The sequence below is a fragment of the Podarcis vaucheri genome (assembly GCF_965113315.1).
Source record: "Podarcis vaucheri genome assembly, chromosome: 6".
Taxonomy (NCBI): Eukaryota; Metazoa; Chordata; class Lepidosauria; order Squamata; family Lacertidae; genus Podarcis; species Podarcis vaucheri.
This window is the reverse complement of record NC_138764.1, coordinates 66,615,751-66,640,448: the sequence shown is the minus strand read 5'-3', so window position 1 is coordinate 66,640,448 and position 24,698 is coordinate 66,615,751. Positions and strand designations below refer to the sequence as shown.

The window sequence follows — 24,698 nt, the reverse complement described above, 5'->3', positions numbered from 1 at the left end:
ATCCTACCACCCACCAATAACATTTCCCCCATTGGCAATATTCATTCAGTGTTAGAGGATTGCATACATGGAAAGGTTTAATGTGCATGATTTAGTCCCATGTTCAAAATCAAAATTTTTAATAAGAATTTTAAATATTTTAGCAGCAGGGGACAGAGCTTCACTTTAAACCATGCTGAAACAGCAGTGGTTTTCTTAAAAAAGAAAAAGTAACAATACTTTTTAATCAGAGTTCCTATCCAAATGCCAGGCTCTATTTAACACTACAACTGCAAATAGACTGCTAAAATAAGCAGACTTTTCTTTTTTTCTGCATACCTGAAATCCTTTCCCTAAATACAGACCACCATGTAGAATGGAAGCTACAATACAAGCAGTAGGTTGAGTCACTAAGAACAGAACAAATGCCTTTTGCATTGTTTCAACAAGCTGGAAGAGGGAACCCTCCCTGCTGTATCCTGAAACAAAGGAAATCCAAGTCTCTACATATATTTGGAAAACTGCATTTTTAAGACCACCTACTCTTCCAGCCCAGACAGCAATTTATTGCTGGATGGATACCATGCTTTTCTGAATCAATGCCTCCTGTTGGCTATTGGAATTCCTAAAACCTTGGTTGCTAGCTTGGCCAAGCAAAAGATTACATTACCATGGGGGGGGGTGGAGAAGTGGAAGACAAAAATGCTTTCACTGGCTACTGCCTCCAACCCAGGAATCCCAGAACACTTTTATTAAAAAGCCATATTTAGTCCAAGCAGCAGAACCTTTTAAAAAAAGAGAGAGTCTTGCTTTTTGTATGTTAAAACATGGTGAAGACAGTGATCTCTCTCAGATCATATCATATCAAGAGGCCACGAATCCACAATAGCTCTGCAATTACTTAAATGAGAGCAGAAAAGCCCTTGAGCACATGTAGTTCACAATTAGAAGCCAGTTAATTTTCCACAAACTCGAAATCACTCTCTCATGCCATCCTCCACAGACAAGCAGATCAAGGACTTCTCATTAAAATGACTACTTCAAAGTTCCCCTATCAAGAAGCATTGTGTCAGGCTATACACGTGCAGGAATGAGGTCTCACTATGAACACATGTGTGAAGTAATGCTGAAAACTCTGCAGACACAAAAGGGTTAGGCAAGCGTCTCCTAACTGTGGCACTCAGGATATGTGAGGATGTGAAATCAAACCCACTTGCTTAATGTCACCAAGGTATTTTTTGCATGGAGCACGCCTATCAAGTTGTTGCCATTGCAAACATGGCACAGCCTTTAATGGACATCTTGCAAAAAGAGCACAGAATCACCAAAACACTTTATCATTGAATCTATGCAGTTTCAATTGAAGGGCACTGCAACCAGCTGCCAGAGGTGTGTAGAACAGGCACACACAGAAGGCGGTGATGAAGAGTGAAAGCCTTTTGGTGCATACAGCTGTAAAAGAGCTCCTCTAAGCTGAAATTCAACAAAGCTTCTTGGGCTAATACATACATTTCCCCAGGGGAAGGGGGCATTTACAATCAAAATTGATTTTTAAAAAATACAAATGTATGTTCTATATTCCTCTAGCCTACTCGCAAGCAAAAAACTGCCATAAAATGAAAGCTAGATATAAAAAAGATAGTGGGGTGGATACACCAAGAACCCACCCAAAGAAGCAACAATCACTGCCAATCCCTTCTAACATTGCACTATAGAGAAGCACTGCAAATTCCTGGCGATCTGCAAATGCTTTCCCCTTCCACACCCAAAAATGTAGCATGAGCGCCTGCATATGCAACTGCAGACTGAAACACACACAGAAACACACCATGTTCACATTAAAGAATATATATATATATATATATGCTTACCTTTGACTTGAGTGTCATATTCAGCTATGATCTCCTTATCCTTTTTGAATTTCGCTGGCGACGTCATGTTTTCCTTGCCCCCCCCCCCCCAGCAAAAAAAAGATTATCCTCAGAGCAGATCCTCCAGAATACGACAAAATAAATGCAATTTGCGTTCCTCCCAAAAACAATCACTTGGCCAGGCTCGTCTTCCCTCAACAGCAATCAGTCCATGGAGAGAGGGTGGGCGATGGAGTGTGTGTGAGCAGCAGAGACATGCAGATGTGAAGAGCTCAGCGGACAGAAAAGGCAGCAGTTTGGATTCCCTGCACCAAAACCCTTAGCAGCAGTGGTGGTGGTGGCGGCGGCAGCAGCAGCAGCAGCATCAGACTACAGAGAATCTGCAGCCCCCAAAGGCTTTTCCTGATTGCTAACATTAATAGCACAGCCAGGGAGTGGAAGTCTTTCTGCGCAACAACATGTTGTGTGTGGGTTTGACTTTTTCTTTTTCTTTTTATAGAGCCAGAGATGATGCAAATTAAATCCCAAATGGTGGAAGAGATGAAAGCTCCAAAGTCACTTTCTTCAGTTCAACTGCCTGCAAATTCAAATACGTACTGTAATTGACTCTCAACCAGTTACAGGCATATACAAAACAACAAATGTGATTGAAAGCTAGAAATGCAAAGTACAAATGCAAGCTACTCAAACTGCAGCATAAAAAAATGCCTCCAATTGAAGAAAAGGGTACAATAGTTACATTTTAGGTAGAGAGCTGGGGGGATGGGGTTAATATCATTGGAACCTCCTAAATCCAAGAAGATGGGGAGATGGGGAGACAAAGGAAAAGAGCCCCTGCAAAAGCAGTTTTGTGATCCCTCTTGTTGGTTTAAACAGCAACTGGAGACAGAGCAATATGATATACTAAAAAGGGAAGTCAGACCCAAATCCTCAAATTACTTGAACTACAGGAGCTCAAAAATGAATCCACAAGCCATTGTATAAACAAGACTAATCCCCTTTGGTGTAGCTAAAGCTGCAGATCTTGGTCCAGCCAACAGACCAGCTTTAGGTATTTTTTTTTTATTATCATCATTGTTAACTTTAGAGGATTGAACCCCAAAACGCTGGCAAATTAAAGAGGGAGGGAGGGATACATGTATCTGCTGTAGACATCAAAGCTGATTTGGAGCCTGGGGAAACAGAGCAGTATGTGCAAGAGAGATGCAAGCAGAGGAAAGGACGGACAAAACTTCTTTTTCTGAATTACAAGCTACTGTTGGCAGCAAATGTTAAGAAAAGGGGATTCGAAAAACCTGGATCCACATCCAAAGAGAGAAACAATGTGGCCAGCAGACAGGAAATGGTAATGGCTCACTGACTAAGGAATAACAGTGTAATCCTAACCATGTCTACTCTGGTGTAAATCCTACTAAATTCAATGGGATTTATTCCCAAGGAAGTGGAGTTAGGATGAAGAGCTACGCATGAAAACACAATCGAAATCTGGCATATTTCTGCCCAGTGCTAGCACATTCTGTCAGTCAGCTGTGAAGTAACTATGCAAACACATTTAAAGCCCTCCTTGAAATACAAAGAGAAATCACTAAAACCTTATAGTCCATCCCAATAGGCCCTTGCAAGGTCAAAAACCATATTAGGGAAATATCTCTACTAAGCCAACCAAATATCACAAAATAGTTTGCAAGCTTTCGAATTATCCAGTATTCTTCATCAGAGTAAAATTAATGATGGTGACGCCCATGAGTGTGAGTCTCAAGGGAGAATGTGGAAATAGACAGCAGACATTCAATGAGGCATTTTAGGTGCCATAGATGTTATCAGATTCCAACAAGACTGGCTGGGAAGAAGAAGCATAACCATAGCCACCATCCCAAGTCTACCCTGATGTAGTGTTCTGAAGAACTCAAAACTTTGCACACTATTTTGTGATATTTTGGTTGGCCTAATAAAAGTATTGTGCTAATATACTTTTTGAATTTTTCTCATGGTACAATACAGCTACCTTTACTTTTTGCAAGCTCAAGGCTGCGCTTTCTCCTTTACAAGAAGTTAGCTGTTCAATTCAAAAGTCAAATGCAGCAACATTTGAAGGATATATGCTGTTTTCCTCTCTCGGTCCTTATTTACGTCATAGGCTTGCACAACTTGTGACCCACCAAGCTGAAAACATTCAATTAGTTGGTTCAAGTGCTTGAGAATCTGGCATCTGCCACCCGCCCAATAGTCCCAAGCAAAACCAGAAGGTTTACTGAGTCCATAGCAAGCCATTGCACATGGTAAGCTCTACTCAGCTTGGTGGATCACAGTAAGTGTACAGATCTGATCTCCGGGAAGTTAGGAATCCAGCCCTGCCTTTCCTTCTTGGTGCTGCACTTTTCAGGGAGATGATGTAAAGAGGAAATGCATCAGACTAGGAAAAGGGTTTATGGCCTGGGAGGCTGAGAAGGTAGGTATATTATTGTCTGGCAAGTAACACTAGACAACTAGCTTAATGGGGCAAGGGAATCCCTCCACAGGAGCTGCTCACCCAGGAATATTACGAACTAAGACCTATATTTGAGAAGGAGGAATACACTGCTATGGGACTATCTTCTGGGAATCAGAGTATCGCGGACTTAGTTCGGGAAGCCGCAGAGCACACGCGCTTCGCATGCCAGATGCTCCAGGTTCAATCCGCTGCGTCTCCAGGTAGGGCCGGGAAGGAAAGGTTCCCCCCTGAAAGCTCGGAGAGCCGCTGCCAGTCTGTGCCGACGCCGCTGAGCTTCGTAGCTTGGACCGACTGTCTGATCTGGAATGAAACCGCTTCTAGGCTCGTTTGCGAGCGCAGAGAACTGCCTTCTCCGGGGATCCGTGAGGATCCCTTTAAAAAGAGCTGGGCTTCGACGGGGCTGTGGCTATTTGTGGAGGAATGCTTCTCCCTCGGGGCGAGTACGGGATGCAGTGAGTCCGGCTCCCCCCACCCCCCGCTTGCCGCAGTGGGGAATATTATGGGATGGATGGGACACCGACCCTCTCCTGGTGGACTGGAACATGGGACGGCTCCAGCAGGGCGCCTGTGCTCGCTGCGGGCTACCAAGGGAACCAGGCAGACAAGACACGCGCGCGCGGGAAGAGTATTATAGGATGGAGACTGCTGCTGTACAGCCTTCTGGAAGGAGTGGGCTTCCTTGTGCTGGCATGAGGCTAGCATTACACGAATTGCAGCCAAGTTGGGAAAGGCGGGCGGTTCCCGCTAAGGGGATATTATGGGATAGGGGATCTACCGCGGGGAATCTGCCACGGGCTCACCCCGAACTCGGGATTCCTCCGTCCCGAACGCGACTGTTACCTGCAGTGCTGCTGCTCGGACGGCGAGTCCTTTCCCCCCATGAAGCGCGTTCCTCAGGCCACCCGCTGCTCCCACGGTCCGCTCCCCTCCGCAGCCCCGCTCCAGCGCCCCCGCCCATTCCACAGAGGAGCACCAATCGGGAAGGGAGGTTCCGAAAGCTGGCGGGCGCTCCAGCCAATAGCCGCGCCTCGCCTCCCTCCTTCCTCAGCCTCGGTCCCGCCACTTTTCCGTATTGGCACCGCCCACCCAGGACCGAGACGGGGCCACTCAGAATGCTCGGAGGGGACAGAAGCGGGTTGCGACCACGAAGGGGCGGGGCATGCAAATACGAGCTCCGTGTGGACCAATGGGAAGCAATGGGCGCGTCCTCATGCCCCGCACGTAGGTAGGAACGAGAGATGGTCAATTTATCCAATGGCAAGCGGGGAGACGTGGGTCGTTGTCTTTTTTACCAATCAGGTGCCGGAGGCGGGCCAGATTTCCCCCAATGGGAGGCAAAGCCGCAGATTCAAACTGACAGGGGACTGGGAGGCGACGCGAGGTCTTGCTTCTGAGCATCCCTCGCGCACGTAAAGAAAGGAGCCGTCCAGGTTGGGTTCGCTGGCAGGAGGCAGGGGGAATCCGGAGTCAGTCAGTGAGTGGCTGAGGAGGAATTAAAGAATCCTAAATTGGGGGCAGTAGGATTAATTGGGAGGCGGGCATGTTTCTTGCCCTCGGTGGTTGGGGAGGAGGGAATGATAGGAAGGACCCCGGGGTGTAGGCAGTGAAATAAAGCAGAATTAGCATTACTGCAGGTGCCACATAACACCCGTTCACGCATTTGGCAGCAACTAAACTTTGGAACTCCTTGCCAATTGATATCAACCAGGTGCTTTCGCTATCTTCCTTTCCCAGCCAGCTAAATTAGTTCTTGTCTGCGCAAGCTCTCACAGATGCTTAGAAATGCTAGTGTGGATTTCAATCACTTCTAGCATTTAAACTTTTTGAATGTTTTAAAATATCGGAAAATTTTCTTGATTTTACTGTCTTATCTTTTTGAATATCGCTTATTTTCTTTGCAATCATATATATTTGAAGAAATAGATTGTAACTAAATAAGGGAAACAGACTTGGATTGGGGAAGGGAGAAAATCTCCCTCAATTTAATAATTAATATTGTTTAATGCTGATTATGTAGCCTCCAGTAGAAGATTGGAAGGACCATCACCACACTTGATAAGGGTTTTAATCTGTGTGGGTAACAAGGAACAAAGAGGGTTGGTAGTCAAAGCTGACAAACTAAGAGTGCCAGTAAGTCCTGTGGGGGAGAAGGACCTTGCTGGCCCCAGAAGACAAATTATTTTTCTACCCTACTGAAAGAAGCACAGGGGCGCCCTGGAACCTCCTCTGGATCAGACTGGCCTTGCCATGTCCACCAGCAGCTGCAGTTTTGCAGACAGATGTGTAACTGTGCTGTGCTGCAGGTTTTGCCAGCAAGTGCTAAGTTCCCGGGGCATGAAAGCTGTTCTCCTGGCTGACACAGAGACAGATCTCTACTCCACAGACATCCCTCCCACCAGGTGAGTCAACACAAGGAGATTCAGAGAATCTTGAATTGGCTGTAATTTCCTGTTCCGCAGTAAGTATTTTGCTTGGCATCTCTCACACATTTTTTAAAAAACAACAACCTCAAGGATATACAGTGGTACCTCCGGTTACAGACACTTCAGGTTACAGACGCTTCAGGTTACAGACTCCGCTAACCCAGAAATAGTACCTCGGATTAAGAACTTTGCTTCAGGATGAGAACAGAAGTCACACGGCAGCGCAGCAGCAGCAAGAGGCCCCATTAGCTAAAGTGGTACCTCAGGTTAAGAACAGACCCTCCAGAATGAATTAAGTTCTTAACCTGAGGTACCACTGTACTTCAAGGTCCCTGAACAATAGTGACTTATATGCCTTAGGTCTAAGGTCTAGTTTTGGTGGTCTCTCTCATTCTTAACTTGGTATAGTGTAACGGTTAAGGTGCTGGACTAGGATCTGGCACACAAAATTTAAAGTAGCCATAAAGACAAACCTTGGGCCAGTCACTGTCTCTTGACCAAACCTACCTCACAGGGTTGTTGTGAGGTTGAAAAGGGCACAGGAAGACCCCTGTATGTTGCCTTGAGCTAGGAGGGAAAGTGGGACATAAATGTAATAAAAAAAAATACTAATGAAGGGTCTTGGCAGAATACACTACACTACAATCACCTAAATTGATCTGCCAGGTTGTAAATGCTGTGGCTGCTGTTCCAACTCACATGTGTGCATGGACTATGAAAAGAGGTATGTCTTAACCTTTTCTGTCCTTCTGGGTCTTTCATGCAGTCATGTGGCATACAGCCCTTATAATATCTGCCATAATGTAGGAAAGTATTTTCGTTCTGTAAAAATGCAGAATCTAAGACTTGAGGTCAAAATAAAATATTCAGAACATGGGCTTTCTAAAGCAGGCCTGCACAACTTCTGTTATGTTCAGCTCTGGAAATCACAGCAGCCTGTGTAGTCTGTCTTCCTTAATCATCTTAAATTATGAAAGCGGGGCATGATTCTAATATTAGAAAAGCACCACCAACACTGTAACAGTAGGAGAACTTAGTGGCAGTATGCTAGAACTGTCACTTTCACTTCTCTTAATAGTCAGTTTCTGGTCTACAGTATTTGTTGTGGTAACAGTCAAAAGCACAATGGGGGTGTTGTATAAACCACAGGAAGACATAGTATCTGCTTTCCTACATCCTCAGTGATGGTGAATCAAAGTGCAACTTTCAAGCATGAGAAAAGGAAGGAAGGAGTGTTGGAAGAAGGCAGCAAGTTTCATTGGTGACGACATTAATATACTGTACATGTAGGAAATCATAATCACATTTAATCAAAACTTCTTAAGGGAACCCTAAACTAATGGAACTTTTGTCACAGAGAGCTAGTGCCATCGGCGTGCCTTACTCAAGCTTCAGCAATATGATTGCACATTCAGTAATTCATATGGATAAAAAGATGGCCTATACTTGGGGGTGGAAGGCTTAATGTTTCTGACAAATCATATAATAATAGAATCATAGAGTTGGAAGGGACCCAAGGGCCATCTAGTCCAACAATGTAATGCAGGAATCTTAGCTAGACCATACATGATAGGTGGCTGTCAGGGGTTGATTAGCTGCTTGTGCTTAAAATTGTGCCCCCTCAGAGTTTGTGCGGCCCCACAAACCTCTGTGTGTGACAGAGCTCCTCAGACATGTCTGCTCTAGTCACTAGTAGAGTCTGACAGTGGCTGCTTGCGGAAGCGCTTCCAGCAAAGAAGCTCCTTAACGGAAACGCGTCTCCTGGACTCACGACGTGACAGTTTCCGGCGAAGTATGGGTCTCCCTGCAGTTGCTTCTGACACCTCCCCGCTATTTTCGCTGGACGTGTCTCTCACCCCTTTCTCTCCCCTGCTGTTTCCTGCCTGGGCTGCTGCGTCTCTCTCAGCATTACTGAGATCCTCCTCCAGAGACCCCTCGCTCCCCCTACTGGTCCCTGCTTTGGTGGCTGACTCTCTCCCAGTCTCTGGGAGCCCTACCAACTCCCTTTCCCCTGATGTCAGTTCCCTGACATCCACCTCCCCTCCAGGGCCCCCTTCCCCCCCGCCCCTACTCTCTCCTCTGGGCGGTGAGGAGCTGAAACCCCGAAAAGAATCCTCTTCATCTTCAGACGTCTCAAACATTTCCCTCCATCGGTCTTCGTTCCGGCTCGCTGAATCCTCCTCCGCCTCGGAATCAGAGAACCCCTCCAACTCTTCTTCTTCGTCGGTGGTGGCGAAGTATTCCCTCCGGAACCTCGCCACTGGCTGAGGTTTACGAGGGAATCTCTGATGAAAAGTTTCTATCAAAACCTCGTCATCTACATCCTCTGCCCTGACCCAGGTGTTTTCCGACTCCGGCTCCCCTTCCCACATTACCAAATACTCTACTTGATCTCCCTTCCACCTGGAATCGAGAATCTCCGCTACATGGTAGCTGTGTTCTTTTTCCTCCATAGCTGGTCCCCTATTGACCCTCCCTTCTCTGTCCCCTTTATACGGTGACAGCAACGACCTGTGGAACACTGGGTGCAGCTTCATGTGGTTCGGTAACCGGAGTCTGAAAGCCACTGGGTTGACCTGCTGCGTGACTTCAAATGGGCCCAGCCTCTTGGGTCTTAACTTCTTACAACCTCCTTTGAATGGTAACCCTTGGGTGGACAGCCACACCTGGTCCCCCACCCTAATGCTTTCCCCTTCCCTTCTGGTTTTGTCTGCCTGCCTCTTATATTCCTCCTTCGCCCTGTTTAAATTAAGTTGGAGCTGGCGATGGATCGCTTCCATTTCTTCAACGAACTGTTCTGCGGCTGGAACGCTCCAGTTCTCCCCTTCCCCCCCTGGGAAGGCTCGGGGATGACACCCGTGATTAGCCAAAAAGGGGCTCATCCCCGTGGACACGTTCTCTGCATTGTTGTAGGCAAATTCTGCCAACGCCAGCTTCTCCACCCAATCATTCTCTCTGTCATTCACATAACACCTCAAATATTGCTGGAGGACACCATTAGCTCTTTCCGCCTGCCCGTTGGTTTCTGGATGACGGGCAGTTGAGAAATTCACCTCTACATGCAATAAGCTCATGAGCTTCCTCCAGAACCTGGAAGTAAATTGTTTCCCTCGGTCAGAAACCACCCTCAAGGGGGCGCCATGCAGCCTAAACACATTTTCCACAAACAATTTAGCGGTTTCTTCCGCTGTGACCGCATGTGAGCAGGCTATAAAGTGGGCCATCTTGGTTAACAGGTCTACCACAACCATGATGGCTGTTTTCCCTCTGGACCTGGGCAGATCAGTCATGAAATCTATTGCCACTGCCTCCCATGGCCTTTCCGGCGTGGGTAGTGGTTCTAATAAACCTGCCGGTGCCCGCCTCTCCCCCTTGGCTCGTTGGCATTGGTCACACCCTCTCACATACTCCCGCACATCTTCCCTGACCTTGGGCCACCAGAATTCCCTGGTAACCAGCCACATGGTTTTGTGTTGCCCAAAATGCCCTGCTGTGGGGCTATCGTGCAGTTGCTTGAGTACCTTTTCCCTCAATTCCCCTTCAGGTATATATAACGCTCCCTTGTAGTACAACGCCCCGTTTCTCTCCTCAAAACCCCCGGGTTTGTCTCCCTCCCTCCTGAGACCCCTGAGTTTGTCCTGGGCGTATTCATCCTGCACCGTTCCCTCTACCAGTTCCCTTTGCCCCACCAATGCCGCCCCACACACCCAGCGGTCCTCGGGAATGACATGGGTCTCTTCGGGTGCACCCTCCCCCTCCAAATATTCAGGTTTGCGTGAGAGAGCGTCCGCCCTAACGTTCTCTGGGCCTGGCACGTAACAAATCTCAAAGTTAAATTTGGAGAACTCCTGGGCCCATCTCAACTGCCGTTGGTTGAGCACTCGCGCAGTTCTCCAATACTCTAGATTCTTATGGTCCGTGCACACTTGAACCTTATGTTGTGCACCAATTAGCAGGTGCCTCCATCTCCGGAAGGCCTCATGAATCGCAAGAAGTTCCCGGTCGTACACCGTGTAGTTCCTCTCGGATTTGTTCAGCTTTCGCGAAAAGAAGGCACACGGTCGCCACTCTGACTCCTCCTTCCCCGGCTGCAGAAGAAGCACCGCCCCTATGGCTCTGTCAGAAGCGTCTGTTTCGACCCTCAGCTTTTTTTGTAAATCCACATGTAGAAGTTGTTCATCAGAGGCGAAGGCCCTTTTCAGTTCCTCAAACGCAGGCTCCGCCTCCCCCGTCCAAACAAACTTCTTTTTACTGCTGAGACAGTCCGTGATGGGCGCCGTCAGGTGGGCGAAGTTTCGGATGAACTTACGATAAAAGTTTCCAAACCCTAGGAACCTCTGCACATCCTTCTTGGTTTTGGGTGTTTTCCATTCCAGCACCGCTTGAACCTTGCCGGGGTCCATGGCCAACCCCTTGTCTGACAAGCGGTACCCCAGGAATTCCACCTCCTTGGTATGAAACTGACACTTCTCCAGTTTCACCCACAGCCTGTTGGCTTGCAGCCTGCTCAACACTTCTCTGACGTCTTTCACATGTTGCTCCTCATTCTCCGAATACACCAACACGTCATCTAAGAAGGCCACGCAATTCTTGTAGAGCAAAGGCCCCAGTACGTGGTTCATGAAGGCTTGAAAACACGCGGAGCCTGTTTGTAATCCAAAAGGCATAACGAGGTATTCAAATGCCCCCAAAGGGGTAAACATGGTGGTCTTCCATTCATCCCCTTTCCTTATACGTATCAGGTTGTACGCCCCCCTTAGGTCCAGCTTTGTAAAAATCTTTCCTTTCCGCACCCTGGTCAAAATATCATCAATCCTGGGCATAGGAAAAGCCGCCGGCTCTGTCACTGCATTTAACCGCCTGAAATCACATACAAGTCTCGGCTTGTCCGTGTTTTTTTTATCCACAAAAAACACTGGGCTACCCCCCGCTGCCTTGGACTCTCTGATGAAGCCTCTCTTCAGGTTCTTGTCAATGAACGCTCGCAACTCCTGCATTTCCCTGTCTGACATGGCATACAACTTGCCTACAGGAAGCTGTGCTCCCGGGAGTAAATTGATCTGGCAATCAAAGGGCCTATGCGGGGGTAGTTGGTCAGCTTCCTTCTCGCTGAACACGTCGCTGAGATCAGCATACTGTGGTGGCACCTTCCCCTTCCCCATTACTTCAGTCCCTGCCAGGGTGGCTTGGGCCCCTGCTGACCCCTTTTCCCCCCTGCAGTGTTCCAAGCAATGTGGTTTCCGAAGGAAACCACTCTTTGATGCCAGCCCACCAGCGGATCATGTAGGGCTAGCCAGCTCATTCCCAAAATAATGGGAGCGCCTCCCAAGGTGGCCACATTAAACGCTATCAGTTCTGTGTGCCTTGCCACCCTCATTATCATTGGGACGGTCTGCAAGCTGACTCCTCCTCCCAACAGTTCCCTGCCATCGATCGTGGTCACCTGCAGGGGGTTGCTTAAAGGGATAGTCTGTATCTGGTGTTCAGCAGCAAACTCCTTGCTCATAAAATTGCAGGAGCTGCCTGAGTCCAACAGCGCCTTTATTTTTAGGGGGTGTCCATTTTGCAGCTCTAGCGACACTTCAATCACTAGAGCAGGTCGGGGAGCTTCTGGCACGGGCACTTTTACTGCTCTTTGGCCTGGCTGCAGTGCCCTGACGGTGGCAACCAGGCGTTGGCTTTTACCTGCTCCGTTTCTCCCTGCTCTCCCCCCTCAACCGCTCCCACCATCCCTTGCCATTCCTTCCTCTGGGGGCAGACTCTGGCAAAGTGGCCAGGCTGTTGGCAGAGATAGCATTTCCGGGCTCCTTTTCCCTCCTTCTTCGCCCCCTCACTGGGCTTTGAAACTGCGCGCGCGCGGGCTGTTCCGATTTCCATCGGCTCTGCCGGCGGGAAAGCTGGCTCAGGAATGTCTGGAATGCGTAACTCCTTCCAACGTTCCCCTCTCCCTTCCCGCCTCTCCAAGGCTCTTGCCTCCTGGCGCGCTCCAATGGTCAGCGCAGATTTGGTCAGCTGATCCATAGACACCGCCCTGGGGCTCCGGGACAGCTCGTCTTTCACAGCCGAAGAAAGACCTTCTTCAAATAGCATCTGAATGGGGGCTGCCGATAAATCCCACCCCAATCTGTGAATCAGCATGGTAAATTCAGTCCAGTACTCACGGACAGATCTGCTTCCCTGCTTGCAAGCCATTAGCTGTCTGCGCACCACCCCTTCCTCAATATCGCTGGAAAACATGATATCCATTGCACGAAAGAACTTCATAGTGTCCTTTAGGATATCATTGTGCGTTGCCATCAGGGGTCGAACCCAGTCCCGCGCCCCCTTCTCAAGATGCCCAATTACGAAAGCAACTCGCGATTCCTCATCAGGGAACTCATCAAACTGCACATTCAGGGCATATTGCATCTCTGTCCTAAAGGCATGGTAATCCTTGGGGTCCCCCCCAAACTTCTGCACCAATCCTGGTACCTTTCTGGGGAACTGAGTGGTTCTCCCCTTTTTGTCTGCATCCTGAGCCCTTCTCTCCTCGAGCCTCGCCGTCTGCAGCGCAAGTTGGACCTCCAGAGCTTGATACCTTTCTTCCAAGCTTGGACCAGCTCCAACCCCTGCCTCTCCGGTTCCGGCTGGGTCACTCATGCTGGCTTTCTCCTGCACAGGCAGCGTACAAAGACTGTCAGACTGCTGTCTGGGGTTGATTAGCTGCTTGTGCTTAAAATTGTGCCCCCTCAGAGTTTGTGCGGCCCCACAAACCTCTGTGTGTGACAGAGCTCCTCAGACATGTCTGCTCTAGTCACTAGTAGAGTCTGACAGTGGCTGCTTGCGGAAGCGCTTCCAGCAAAGAAGCTCCTTAACGGAAACGCGTCTCCTGGACTCACGACGTGACAGTTTCCGGCGAAGTATGGGTCTCCCTGCAGTTGCTTCTGACACCTCCCCGCTATTTTCGCTGGACGTGTCTCTCACCCCTTTCTCTCCCCTGCTGTTTCCTGCCTGGGCTGCTGCGTCTCTCTCAGCATTACTGAGATCCTCCTCCAGAGACCCCTCGCTCCCCCTACTGGTCCCTGCTTTGGCGGCTGACTCTCTCCCAGTCTCTGGGAGCCCTACCAACTCCCTTTCCCCTGATGTCAGTTCCCTGACAGTGGCCATCCAACCTCTCATTAAAAACCTCCAAGGAGAGTCCACCACCTTGTGGGAATCTGTTCCACTGTCAAACAGCTTTTACTGTCAGAAAGTTCTTCCTGATGTTTAGTCAGAATCTTCTTCCTTGTAACTCAAATCCATTAGTGTGGGCAATAAGGAACAAAGAGGGTTGGTGGTCCAACCCTCCAGAACCAGAGAAAACAAGCGTTCTCCATCTTCCATCTGACAGCCCTTTAGAATCTTAATTTTGCTATCATTATTAACTGGGTTCCCAGAGAATAAAATGGCCAGCCAGTACTGCTGGAAATTTATTTGAGAAGATATACAACAGGCATCCCCAACCTTCGGCCCTCCAGATGTTTTGGACTACAATTCCCATAATCCCTGACCACTGGTCCTGTTAGCTAGGGATCATGGGAGATGTAGGCCAAAACATTGGGCGGGCTGCAGGTTGGGGATGCCTGATATACAAGGCCAAAGGAAACTCCACTTGGCTTTCAGGTACGTAGGTAGAACTGGAAATTTATTATTGTTTAATATATACATAGGAATCTGTGTTATATGGACTCAAAAGAGATGAACAGACGTAGAAGACATTGGTTTAGCTCAGTATTGTCTACACCAAGGTAGCCAACTCTGATTAGCCCCAGGCAGCATGGTCAGTGGTCACAATGAGAGGGCATCTGGAACACACAGTTGGCCAACACTGGTCTATAAGGGTGGGCAGTGGCTATCCAAGGTTTCAGAGTCTTTCCTAGCCCTGCCTGCATATGCTGGGGAGTGAACCTGGGATCTTCTGCATGAAAAGCTTGTGCTCTAGTACTGAGCTATTATCTCTCCTGCCCCATGTATATCAGTGCTCTGGGAAACGTACAGATTTCAAGAGAGCAAATATAAAACCAAAGAGTAAAACAATTTTGAACTGCCAAGTGTAAAACGAGTTGTTAAAAATGACAGAAAACAGCTTGAAATTAAAAGTCTTCCAAAAGCCAACATCAAGATTCATTCAATACAAGTAAATATATATATTTTAATCAAATGACAGAAATGTTTCTTAGCTGAGACTTTCCCCACACTTCGATATTATATGGTATAAATGTTAAGTAACTGACAAAACCTTAATTGAATTTATTCTGTGTGGTTACAAATGGTATTTCTATGATAATGTTGAACAATGAAACAATGCTGACTATTGCTATTACAGAAATGTGTTAATGGAATTCAGCAAACCTCTTACTTCAAACTGCGATATTAAAAGGAAAGCTATGTTTTAGTGCCTCGGGAAATTATTTATCATGATTGGTTTCTTTATAATGTAATAATTGATTAGCATGGCAGCCGGGGGTACTGTACTCTGTTAGGGCTGAGCGGTTAAGGGAGAGCTTAAGTGTGGAGGAGCATCTATATTTTGAAACTCTAAATAAAAAATGGCAACACTATAACTGATTATTGGTAGTAGCTGCCTGGCACCTGAATCCTCTCTACCATGGCAACTCCCAGGGATAGTTTTTAATTTTCTGTCTAATATAGAAAAGCTCTGGGAAGAGGTCTGTTTGCTGTGAATTATACAGAAAAACTGTTTAATCCTGTCAGGAATGCAGTAATGATCAGACTGCTTCATTTGTAAGCAAAGGAACACACATCCAAGAGCAAACACAGATTAATGGTTGTTGAAAACTATTCAGTTGCAGGTGCCGATGGAATGATTGGTTGCCGCTTCCTCTGTTGTACAGGATGCTGTCGGCACTCTTAATAAGTCTTCTACACCTGTTCATCTCATTCTGTTGCTATGATTCATGGCTAGCAATAGGTAAAGTGGCTCTGGGCTGCAACGCTGATGGAATGGTCACGCTTGGCTGTAGGGCCCATATCTCCCCCTGCTTCATCATGAGAACCAGAAACGAAATTGCTGTATTGAGTAACAAATATCAATAGGCTAATTCTTGGACGGAAGCTCTATGGTAACATATTGCACTGGCTGGTACTCTTCCACCTGGCTGGCTACACCAGGAGGCTGGGTCACACAATATGGAGATGTTTTTAGGGTTGAAACAGACTAATCTATTGTTACTAAAGAGCAATAGTGATTCTCTTAGCTATTGTGGAATGATCACAATGGCTTGAACTACAGGGTTCAAACTGTTTTTGTGCCGAAGGCAGTTTTGACCTCTTATCTGATTTGCTCCTTTTGCAAGCTTAGGCAACAATCCTGAAACCTCTTAGTGTCATGTGGTGCAATCCTTTAAACTAATGGAGCTTTTGTAGGAAAATTTGCTTCAGAACTAGGCCCACTTTGGAAGAAAATTGCTTTTTTACAATGTGATCTTATGCATGTTTAGTTGGAAGTAAATGCCACTGAGTGGACTGGGATTTGTTTTCTGGTAAATATGGAGAGGATTATAGCCTGATCCAAACTTTCCCTTTAACCACTTACCTAGACAGGTGAGAGGACTGTTAAGAGGCACAAGGACAGAGCACTTCGTCTGTCCCTCCAGCAACCCCCTGTATTTCTGCCTGTGAAGGACACTTGGACTATTCCATGCCCAGCACAGAAAGAAGGGAGGCACTGCTTCCTGTCCCTCTGTGTCTCCTGCAGCTCCCTACACTACTACTCAGAGTGTGGAGTGGTGACCATTGGCCATGTTTCTTGAGGCTGATAAGAGTTGGAATTCATTAGCATCTCATGGGCCAAGAGTTTCCCCTCCTTGCAACATAGGAGCCGATAACGAATGCCTCTTGTCTTAATTAGGGTGAAACAGCATTTCATATAAGTCATGGGCATCACAACTTTATAGGGTTTGCTAAAGTGTTTTCTCCAACAGGCAACTCAGCTCGATCATTTTTGAAGAGACAATGCAAGGAAAAGACTACCTATCAAAACTCATTAAACTAAAAGCTGGATCAATGTACAGTTACAATGGCTGTTAGCAAAGAGAGGTTTACAATGGCTGTTCGCACATATAGATTTGTAAACTAACAATAAACAAAGGGAATAGCATTCTGCTGGAACTTTTATTGCTACAATACTTCACACTGTGAAACTGTGATCAAGTTCATTTTTAACTACCTACAGTCTATTTCTCCCACCAGTACTGTTGGCTTCATTGGAAACTGCTATTTCACAGAAATCTGCAAATGTAAACTGAAGAATGTGGCCTGTTTGAAATGGTAAGTAAGTAATGCTGCAGTTTAACTTAGCATAGTGTTTTGAATAGCTGTGCGGCCGCTACCTCTTCATTCATTTCTGTGCAAGAGCCTGAAGCGAACCTGATTATCTAACATTCACTTGAATTTAACTATCAATCATCACAGAAGTCCTTGGCTGACAATGTCCAAGATAAATTCCAGCAATAAAATGGTTGGCATAAAGAGCTCCTAGATTTACTTGGGATGACTGGACTGTTCTGATATCCTCAGGATTTCCAAAACTATGGTAGTACAAAGTAGAATAGGTTACAGTATTGGCATGTGTTATCTTCACTTGTAGAGTTGCCCACCTTTTTACTGGCTTTCATTCTGTGCTTTAATAGCAGTCAGACAGGCAGAAATGTGGCAGGTGAAGTTTTTCATTGTGCAGAGATGGAAGGAGTTTTTCCTCCTTAATTTCTGCATGTCAGTATGCTGTTGATGGAACAGGGACAGGGTTAAAATAGGGAGGGGGCAGTAGTAGCTGAAATACATAAACCCAAAGGAATTTGACTACAATACTGCACACATCAAGGTAGCTAGATTGCCAGTGGAGCAGAAGATAGCCTTCTCTGTGGCCGCTGATTAGATATTCATGAAACAGCACAATAATTAGCAAATCATGATTTTACCCTGTGGCTTGTTTCCCCCACCCCCAAATCAGAGAAAATGTAGAGAAGTTAAGTATAGATTCATATCTATTCAATTTTCTTCAATTTAATGGCTTTTATTCTAAAAATCTATCAGCTACCATAAAATGGTCTTAGTCATCTCTGTATGAATGTGTCATGACATCAATAATCAATATATCCCATGCTTTCTAGAGCCACAGGGATCAGTAGGTCAGTATTTTCCCATTTTTGTGATATGAGGTGAGGTGAGCTTATGTTCTGTAAGATAGGTTTTATATTTAAGAACAGGCAACATCTGTTGTTAATACATTCATAATATAGATGCCCATTTGGGGGTTAAAAGAAAGTTTCAGGCTGAACACACAGGCTATTTCTGGACTGTTTCCCAAAGGCACCTTGCTCAGTATTTAGTCAAACATTCACAACTAGTTTTACTGGATGGGGTGGGATCCTGTTTTATTAACTTGCTATTTACCATGAGGACATTCGTTTTACTGTTGATTTTAGAGCTTACTCTTCTGTCTACTCTTTCACCTAAGAACCTGTGTGTCAGATACTCTTTGTTTGCTTTTCTAGTGGGAATGTTGTAGGATACCATGTGATCGCTCCATGCAAACCTTGTTTGCTGTCCTGCAACAATGGGCACTTCTGGATGTTTCACAGCCAGACTGTTTTTGGAATCAACAGGCTCGATTCTTCTGGTATGGAAAATTTCATTCCACGCACAAAGTTTATTGTTCTCATCCCCTTGGAGTGTTCTGTTCCAAAGCTTGTACTATGGTGAATTGGGTGCCTCTTAGAAAATGTATACCAAGAGAGTTAGACATACTTCAGGCTTGTTGGACCTACTTTGATTTTTATTAAAAGGTCAGCATACTCAGGGGTTTTACATACTTCCAAGTTAAGGAGGAGGGTGCCTCTGAGCAGAAGCACTCAGCCCAGGAATTTGTTTTTAGCACCAGATCTGAGCTCACAGTTCATAAAATAGCAATCCAAAGGGGGAAAAGCATGAATTAAAAAGAAGTGATAAATACTCAGGCAAAGTCCATCTTGAACTGCCATGTTTGAGAACAAGGCCTCAGATATATAACAGAAGCATAGAATCATAGCGCCATAGTCTCATTTCTGATCAACAATGTGCAGAGCTGAGTGGAGTGGGAGGCCAACCAACCAGAAGAGTCTCTCAGGTATACTTGCCTGGAGTCAGCATCCAAAGTCTGGTGCATTCCTATCTTTTAACAGGGGTGAGGAAAACCTTTGGTCCGCCAGATGATGCTGAACTACAACTCCCATCAGCCCTGGCAAGTCTGGCCAGTGGCCTAAGTTGGCAGGAATTGCAGTTCAGCAACATCTGGAAGGCCAACGGTTTCCCAAACCTGTTTTAAGAGGAAAAAAGAGGAGATTTTGGTAGTTGTTGCTCTTCAAAGCTCTTCCGCTCTGTGACATAAGAAGCTACAACTTGCTGAAATTCTCTTATATCAGGGATGGGGAACCTCGGGCACAGCGACTGAATGCATCCACCCATGCCTATCTCTGGCCTTCAGGACTCTCCACAAAGTTGACCCATGCCCTTCTTGAGTACTTTTGCCTGGCTGGAAATCAGCTGTGATAATGGATGGTTTGTAAAACCCTCTGGCTTTTGTATGGCTGGAATGTAGCTTAATGTGTAAAGGGTAAGATTTGCAGTCATTTTACCACCCACTTTTGCTTCACTGCCCCACCCACCACTAGCATTAATTAGGCCCTCAGAAGGTTGTTATAAGGGGACATGGCCCTCGGGCTACAGAAGGTTCCCTACGCCTAGTTTATAGGAACCTAGATGCTGAAAGGTTGACCAGCCCCACTCTAGAATGTGGCATTTAAATACGGAGATGGAATTATAGGCTTAAATTGCATGTTCATGTTACTTTGTTTATTAGCCTTTATCTATGGCTAGGGTTGTAGCTTCCTTCGGCAACGTATTTTGCTTCATTAGCATGAGATCCTGGTCAGAGAGAGTGCAATGGAATTTTTTTTGTCTTTACTTTTTAAGGTACAAACTTACTGCTTTGGGGCAACTTGCCAGATTCAGAGGAAAGCGCAGATGAAGACACGTCCAGCATCTCTGAAGACGAGTACATCCGATAAATGTCATCAGCAACGTGCTGCATGGTGCGCCTCTCACACTGACAAGAAAGACGATGTGCAAATCCCAGCAAGGCAGAGGGAAAGCACTTCAAAGGGTAATAATACCTGTTGACCTTACACCGTCTGATCTGCTGGGCACCCTGTTGTACAGGACGACTAGGATTTGAAGGTCAAAAGGCAGCCCTTGCTCCCTTTCCAGAGAGCTACCCACCATCAGTATGCCCCCCCTGGCTTCCGCAACTGCTTGCTATTGCCCTTGTCCTACAGGATGGCGTTTATGTACAGAAGATCAAGGAACGAGCTCCACATTGCCATCACTCATGGTTGCACTAAAAAAGGGCTGGAAGTGACACGGGGAAAGATTCAGTGGTGTTTGATGCGGCAAGTTATCTGTTGGCCTGCATGACTCCTTTTCCCTGTTTTGCTGGCTGAGTCAGGGGTTGTGCATGGCCTCTCTTTAGGAACCACAGTTAATGCTGCTACAGAGCACCGGCAGTGAATACTGACTCTGTGCTGTTGGCTGCCTTCCAGAATCCCATGTTTGCATAACATATTGGGAAGCTCTTAAATCTAGGTATTTCTGCTTCCCTCGTGCAAGCGCAGCACAATGTTTGGTTCTGCTCAAAGGCCAGATTTCGAGGAAACCTACTGAATAGCTTTTTCTCTGCCAGCGCACATACGGCCAACAAGTGTGAGGACATTGCCTGGGAACTGGCATGCTTCCCTGCTCTTGATGGAAGGAGAAGATGCAAAGACATGCTAACAAAAGAAAACAGAGACCCCAGCTTCTGGACCTGCAGATATCCCCTTTAATGCGTGCAATCAAGAAACAAAGAGGCTTAAAAGAACAGTGTCCAAGCGGCAGCATTTGTAACTGTGTTTGCCCGTTTCTCCAGTTGTTTACAAGAAGAAACGAGCAGTGAGAGTGACACTGAAAGAGAATGTAGCAAATGCAGGGCCAGGTTAAAAAAAAAACAACCTTCTGGTTTCTCTACTGCTGGCACAAGAGTATTCCCTACGTAGCTAGTGGCACAGTGCCAGTCATGGCTTGAATTGTATCTAGCCAGTGGTGCACTGAAGTCTAAAGTAGCAGAAGCAGCTAAGTAGCCGCAGGTAGAACATTACGCTTTTTCAGAATGATGTAAGTGTTATCTGGAGCATGGTTTTTTTTAAAGTGTACTAATATCCTCTTTGGAAGAAGGAAAAAATATGAGAATTTTCAAGCTGTGTTGATACTTTCAGCACACTAGTTTATAGGGCACTTTAGGGCCTGGTGCAGATCCAGAATCTTTGCTGTGGTGAGCCTGCAACTCTAGTCCCCACATTGCTTTCATTCACTTGAATGGAGCTCAGGGAGTTGAAGTTCAGGGAGCAGCTTATTCCAAATGCTTCATGGATTTTGCTGGTGCTGTTGGTGTTTGCAAGATAACTTGGGGAAGATGGTGCTGAATGAATTTCCAGAAGTTGGTTATGTTTTTACGTTTTCTTGGTGCGTAGGTGTGATCATTATGTGAAACCCTCCAAAAGTTATAGACTGAGTCATTCATAACCGTGGCAGTGTCTGTTAGTAAGTGGTGCAGTGAGGTAATTTAGACTTTCAATTTAATGGGTGTTCTCTCTCTCTCTCTCTCTCTCTCTCTCTCACACACACACACACACACACACACACACACACACTTTGGATCAGGGGTGGAGAACCTCCAAGCCTCCAAATCTGGCCCTTATAGTTCTCTAGGTCACAATTCTCACTTTTACACTGATTATTTTTGCATGGTTGGTATGTGTCCTTGAACTCAGATGTCTCCTGCTTTTCTAGGTAGAGAAGTGTGTGTGTGTTTGTCTAGCCCACTGCACAAAAGTAACTTTTACATTTGTTGTTCCACCCATTTTTGCTGCTGGCCTCAGCCACCACTAGCAGGTGGCCTCAAAGGGAACGAGGCCTTCAGGCTGAAAAGGGTTCTCTATTCTTGCTTTCTATGGTGTAAATTACTTTGCTTACTTAAAAATGTGGTACACCAGCCCTGCTGTACTTTCTATGAGCCCTCCTGCTCATTCTGCTGAGTGAGGGCCTCACCTTCTGCCCCAAAATGCCTCCCTGGCAACCCCTTTGCTACCAGTTTCCAGCAGGTTCAAATGTCTATCAGCTATACGAACTGTATATAGTAATAGTTGGTGTGCTGTGTGTATTCTGTGGTTCCACAAGAACAGAATTCAGTATCTGGAGATTCTCACCTTTTAACTGCTTTCTAGCTGTTAAGGCTTCCAATATAAGCCTGGTGAAATCTCTGGTGCCAAAGCAGGGGGCTTAAGCTGTTGCTTTCCTCCCAGCCAGCAGAAGCAAAGCAAATAGTGATTGTTTACCCAGGTTATAGAATTCAACTTCTCTTGGAACTGATTTCAATTTAATACCAACTTATTTAAAGCACAAAATATTTGTAGCTTTAATAAGAGCACCCTTTGTATACACAAAATCTGCTAAGGTAACACCTGTCCTAAAAAAAAATCACAAAATTCACTCTGAGATTGTGTTTTAAAGTGAGAAATTGGCTTAAAATGTCAGAAAGATCAAGACCTTCAGTTGTAAAATAAGAAAGGCAAAAAGTGGGGGAACAGCATTCCCAACAAATCAGTTGTGCAGTAGGATCCTGACCATGTTTACTCAAAAGTAAGACCTACTGAGTTCGAAGGACATTGCTCCCTACTAGTAAATGAGTTTAGGATCAGGTGACACCCAAATGGGGTATGGGTAACTGCAGAACATTATGGGAGGGAAGCTCAATGCACCATTGCCAGATTTAAGTGGCAGCCAGTGGCGTAGCGTGGGGGGTGCAGGGGGGCGGGCCGCACCGGGCGCAACATCTGGGGGTTAGGGTTGGGGGGCGCAAATCCACGGGTTAGGGAGCGCAAATCCACGGGTTAGGGGGCGCAAATTACTTGCCTTGCCCCGGGTGCTGACAACCCACGCTACGCCACTGGTGGCAGCTGAGTATTTTGAAGAACATCTAGCTTAGCCATTAGAACAATTGCATTTTGTTCATTCATTGTGTGTGTGTGTGTGTGTGTGTGTGTGTGTGTGTGTGTGTGTACGTGTGTACACACAGTGAAAAAGCAGCACCATGTGTTACTTAGTTAAGCACAAATATTAAAAATCCTGTGATTCTTGTAGCTACCCAAGGACATAAAGATTATAAACACCTGTTACTTTGTTCGTGTTTGTACTCAGCATCTCCTGAAAAGAAGCCTCAAATAAACAAGCAGCACCATGCACTTCTGATGCAGAATGTGAGACTTTGGCAGTGGAGTATTATTTTTATTCTACGAATTGGGAAGTAGAGGTGTAGATCTATGGAACCAGGGGACCAATGACCCTCTAGATGCTGTTGCACTCCAATTCTCATCAGGCCAGTATGACCAGTGATCAGGAGTTGGTGGGAGCTAGAGCCCAGCAACACCTGGAGAGCTATGGGTCCCACCACCCCACCCCTTGGTCTAAAGCAACTTTCAGAACATATGCTGGACCTTTAAAAGGAATCATGAGTGTCTTCACATGGAAGCATTGTGTAGGGTTCAGCCATCCATGCCAGAAGTATTGGAGAGGGCCTAGGTTCAATCAATAGCATCTGTTGTCAAATGATCTGGAGTAGCAGGGCTGTGAAAGGTAGCAGGCAGTGCTGGGCTAAATGGACGTACAATCTGATTCAATATGTGAGCTTAATGGGTGCTTGTAAAAGATAAGAAACAATTTTGGGAAACCATCTGGGTTGTGTAAGCAAACTGTTGCAGGCAAAGGATGATAACAAGCCTTCCAAACTCCACAGATAATCAGTTGGATGCTGCACAGGAAGAAAAATCCAATGAGAAAATTAGGGTGCAATTCTAAGTCCTTGTCTATGCATTAATGCTATTGAATTCATGGGGACTTACCTCTGAGTAAACCTGTATTGGATTGCGCTGTTAGAGGTACTCCAAACGAAAAAGAAAGTGTGCATGATTCAACAGAATCCATGACTCAAATGTGCTTAGTTCAGCTGAATTATGTCCCTATGTTTAGCTCTTGCCGGTCTGTCTGCTGTCAAGCCACCCCAATTATAACACTGCTTTGATCTAAGATACACAAGGCTAATATTCACTAAAGTTTCAGTAGTAATATTAAAATACAATGTGGGCATAAGCAATAAACTCTTTTATTTGTTGTCCGTCATACTGCAAGGTAATAGTTCATAAATTTTCAGCACAGTGTTGATTAAATTACTTTTCATTGTACAGGCCCTAATCCTGCTGTGAATGCAACTGGTTGTGTATGTTATATTTATAAATAGCAATATTTGAGCACAGGGAGGTCAAAGTAATGCTGTTTGTTGAACTCCAAAAACCTGAGTACATAAACTACTATCGAAAGTGTGTGTGTGTGTGTCACTATAACAAGGTATGCAGGCATATATGCATACTTTTCTTGTTGCAGTGGAGAAGAAGAATCAAATAACTGTCCTCAGAATTTCGTAAGGGGGGGGGTATCCTGATTCTGCACCTGCTTAAACTAGAGCTATGTCTCTCTCCCTTACACACAGAGTGCACACATACATACATACAAACAAGTGGCCTATTTGGGTTTTGAATTTGAGACAATGTGAAATGCAGGGGCTTGCCGTACCCAAACTGGATGTCATGAGAAGACCCATATAAAATCTGAATTCCAATAAAAGCAAGTGCACTTGCTTTCCCTCAGGTCTGTTTTAAGATGCCGCACACTTGTGTGCAACAATATCAGTGTTACTGGTGATGCATTCTCTTTTCTTTTCTATGATGCATTATTCAACACCAAGCGTAGCTGGCTGGCTGCACAGGTTGA

General features: G+C 45.9%; 2 protein-coding genes and 1 long non-coding RNA gene across 19 annotated transcripts in view; 2 read left to right on the top strand and 1 right to left on the bottom strand.

The window, feature by feature from the left end:
• The window catches only part of SRGAP2 (SLIT-ROBO Rho GTPase activating protein 2), a gene marked incomplete at its 3' end in the record, with an annotated part of 205,565 nt that extends 200,260 nt beyond the window's left edge, over positions 1–5,305 (bottom strand). For 6 of the 7 annotated variants that reach the window (XM_082228287.1, XM_082228290.1, XM_082228289.1 and 3 more), the window contains exons 1-2: positions 5,182–5,305; positions 1,851–2,427 (exon numbers count right to left, since the gene is read on the bottom strand). In XM_082228287.1, coding sequence (XP_082084413.1) covers positions 1,851–1,917 — 67 coding nt within the window. In that variant the 5' untranslated portion in view covers positions 1,918–2,427; positions 5,182–5,305. Of the gene's footprint in view, positions 1–1,850; positions 2,428–5,141 lie in introns of all 7 variants that reach the window. The other variant, XM_082228288.1, reaches the window with a different exon arrangement.
• On the top strand, positions 4,074–20,882 carry FAM72A (family with sequence similarity 72 member A). Of its 11 annotated transcripts, XR_014221210.1 has the most exons (6): positions 4,074–4,299; positions 6,541–6,740; positions 16,995–17,072; positions 18,299–18,423; positions 19,755–19,944; positions 20,521–20,882. XR_014221210.1 is itself a non-coding variant. In XM_082228400.1 (5 exons), the coding sequence occupies exons 2-5, from the start codon at positions 6,676–6,678 to the stop codon at positions 19,847–19,849; spliced, it is 363 nt and encodes a 120-aa protein (XP_082084526.1). In that variant the 5' UTR covers positions 4,074–4,299; positions 6,645–6,675; the 3' UTR covers positions 19,850–20,882. The 11 variants fall into 11 exon arrangements, 10 of the variants coding, with proteins under 10 accessions (XP_082084526.1, XP_082084524.1, XP_082084529.1 ...); XM_082228400.1 differs by having other exon boundaries at positions 6,645–6,740; positions 19,755–20,882; XM_082228398.1 differs by having other exon boundaries at positions 4,075–4,299; positions 19,755–20,882.
• A 1,942-nt stretch (positions 20,883–22,824) lies between these two features.
• On the top strand, positions 22,825–24,045 carry LOC309534937. The gene is made up of 2 exons (XR_014220922.1): positions 22,825–22,932; positions 23,256–24,045. It is a non-coding gene; the product is annotated as an uncharacterized lncRNA (long non-coding RNA).
• Positions 24,046–24,698: the final 653 nt, after the last annotated feature.

Excerpts from the sequence above, each read along its gene's own strand:
- FAM72A (XM_082228398.1), top strand. The coding sequence starts at position 4,279 with ATGGCCTGGGAGGCTGAGAAG. Across the intron at positions 17,073-18,298 it reads AATGTGGCCTGTTTGAAATG|TGGGAATGTTGTAGGATACC; the intron begins GTAAGTAAGTAA and ends TTGCTTTTCTAG. Across the intron at positions 18,424-19,754 it reads CAACAGGCTCGATTCTTCTG|GTACAAACTTACTGCTTTGG; the intron begins GTATGGAAAATT and ends TTACTTTTTAAG.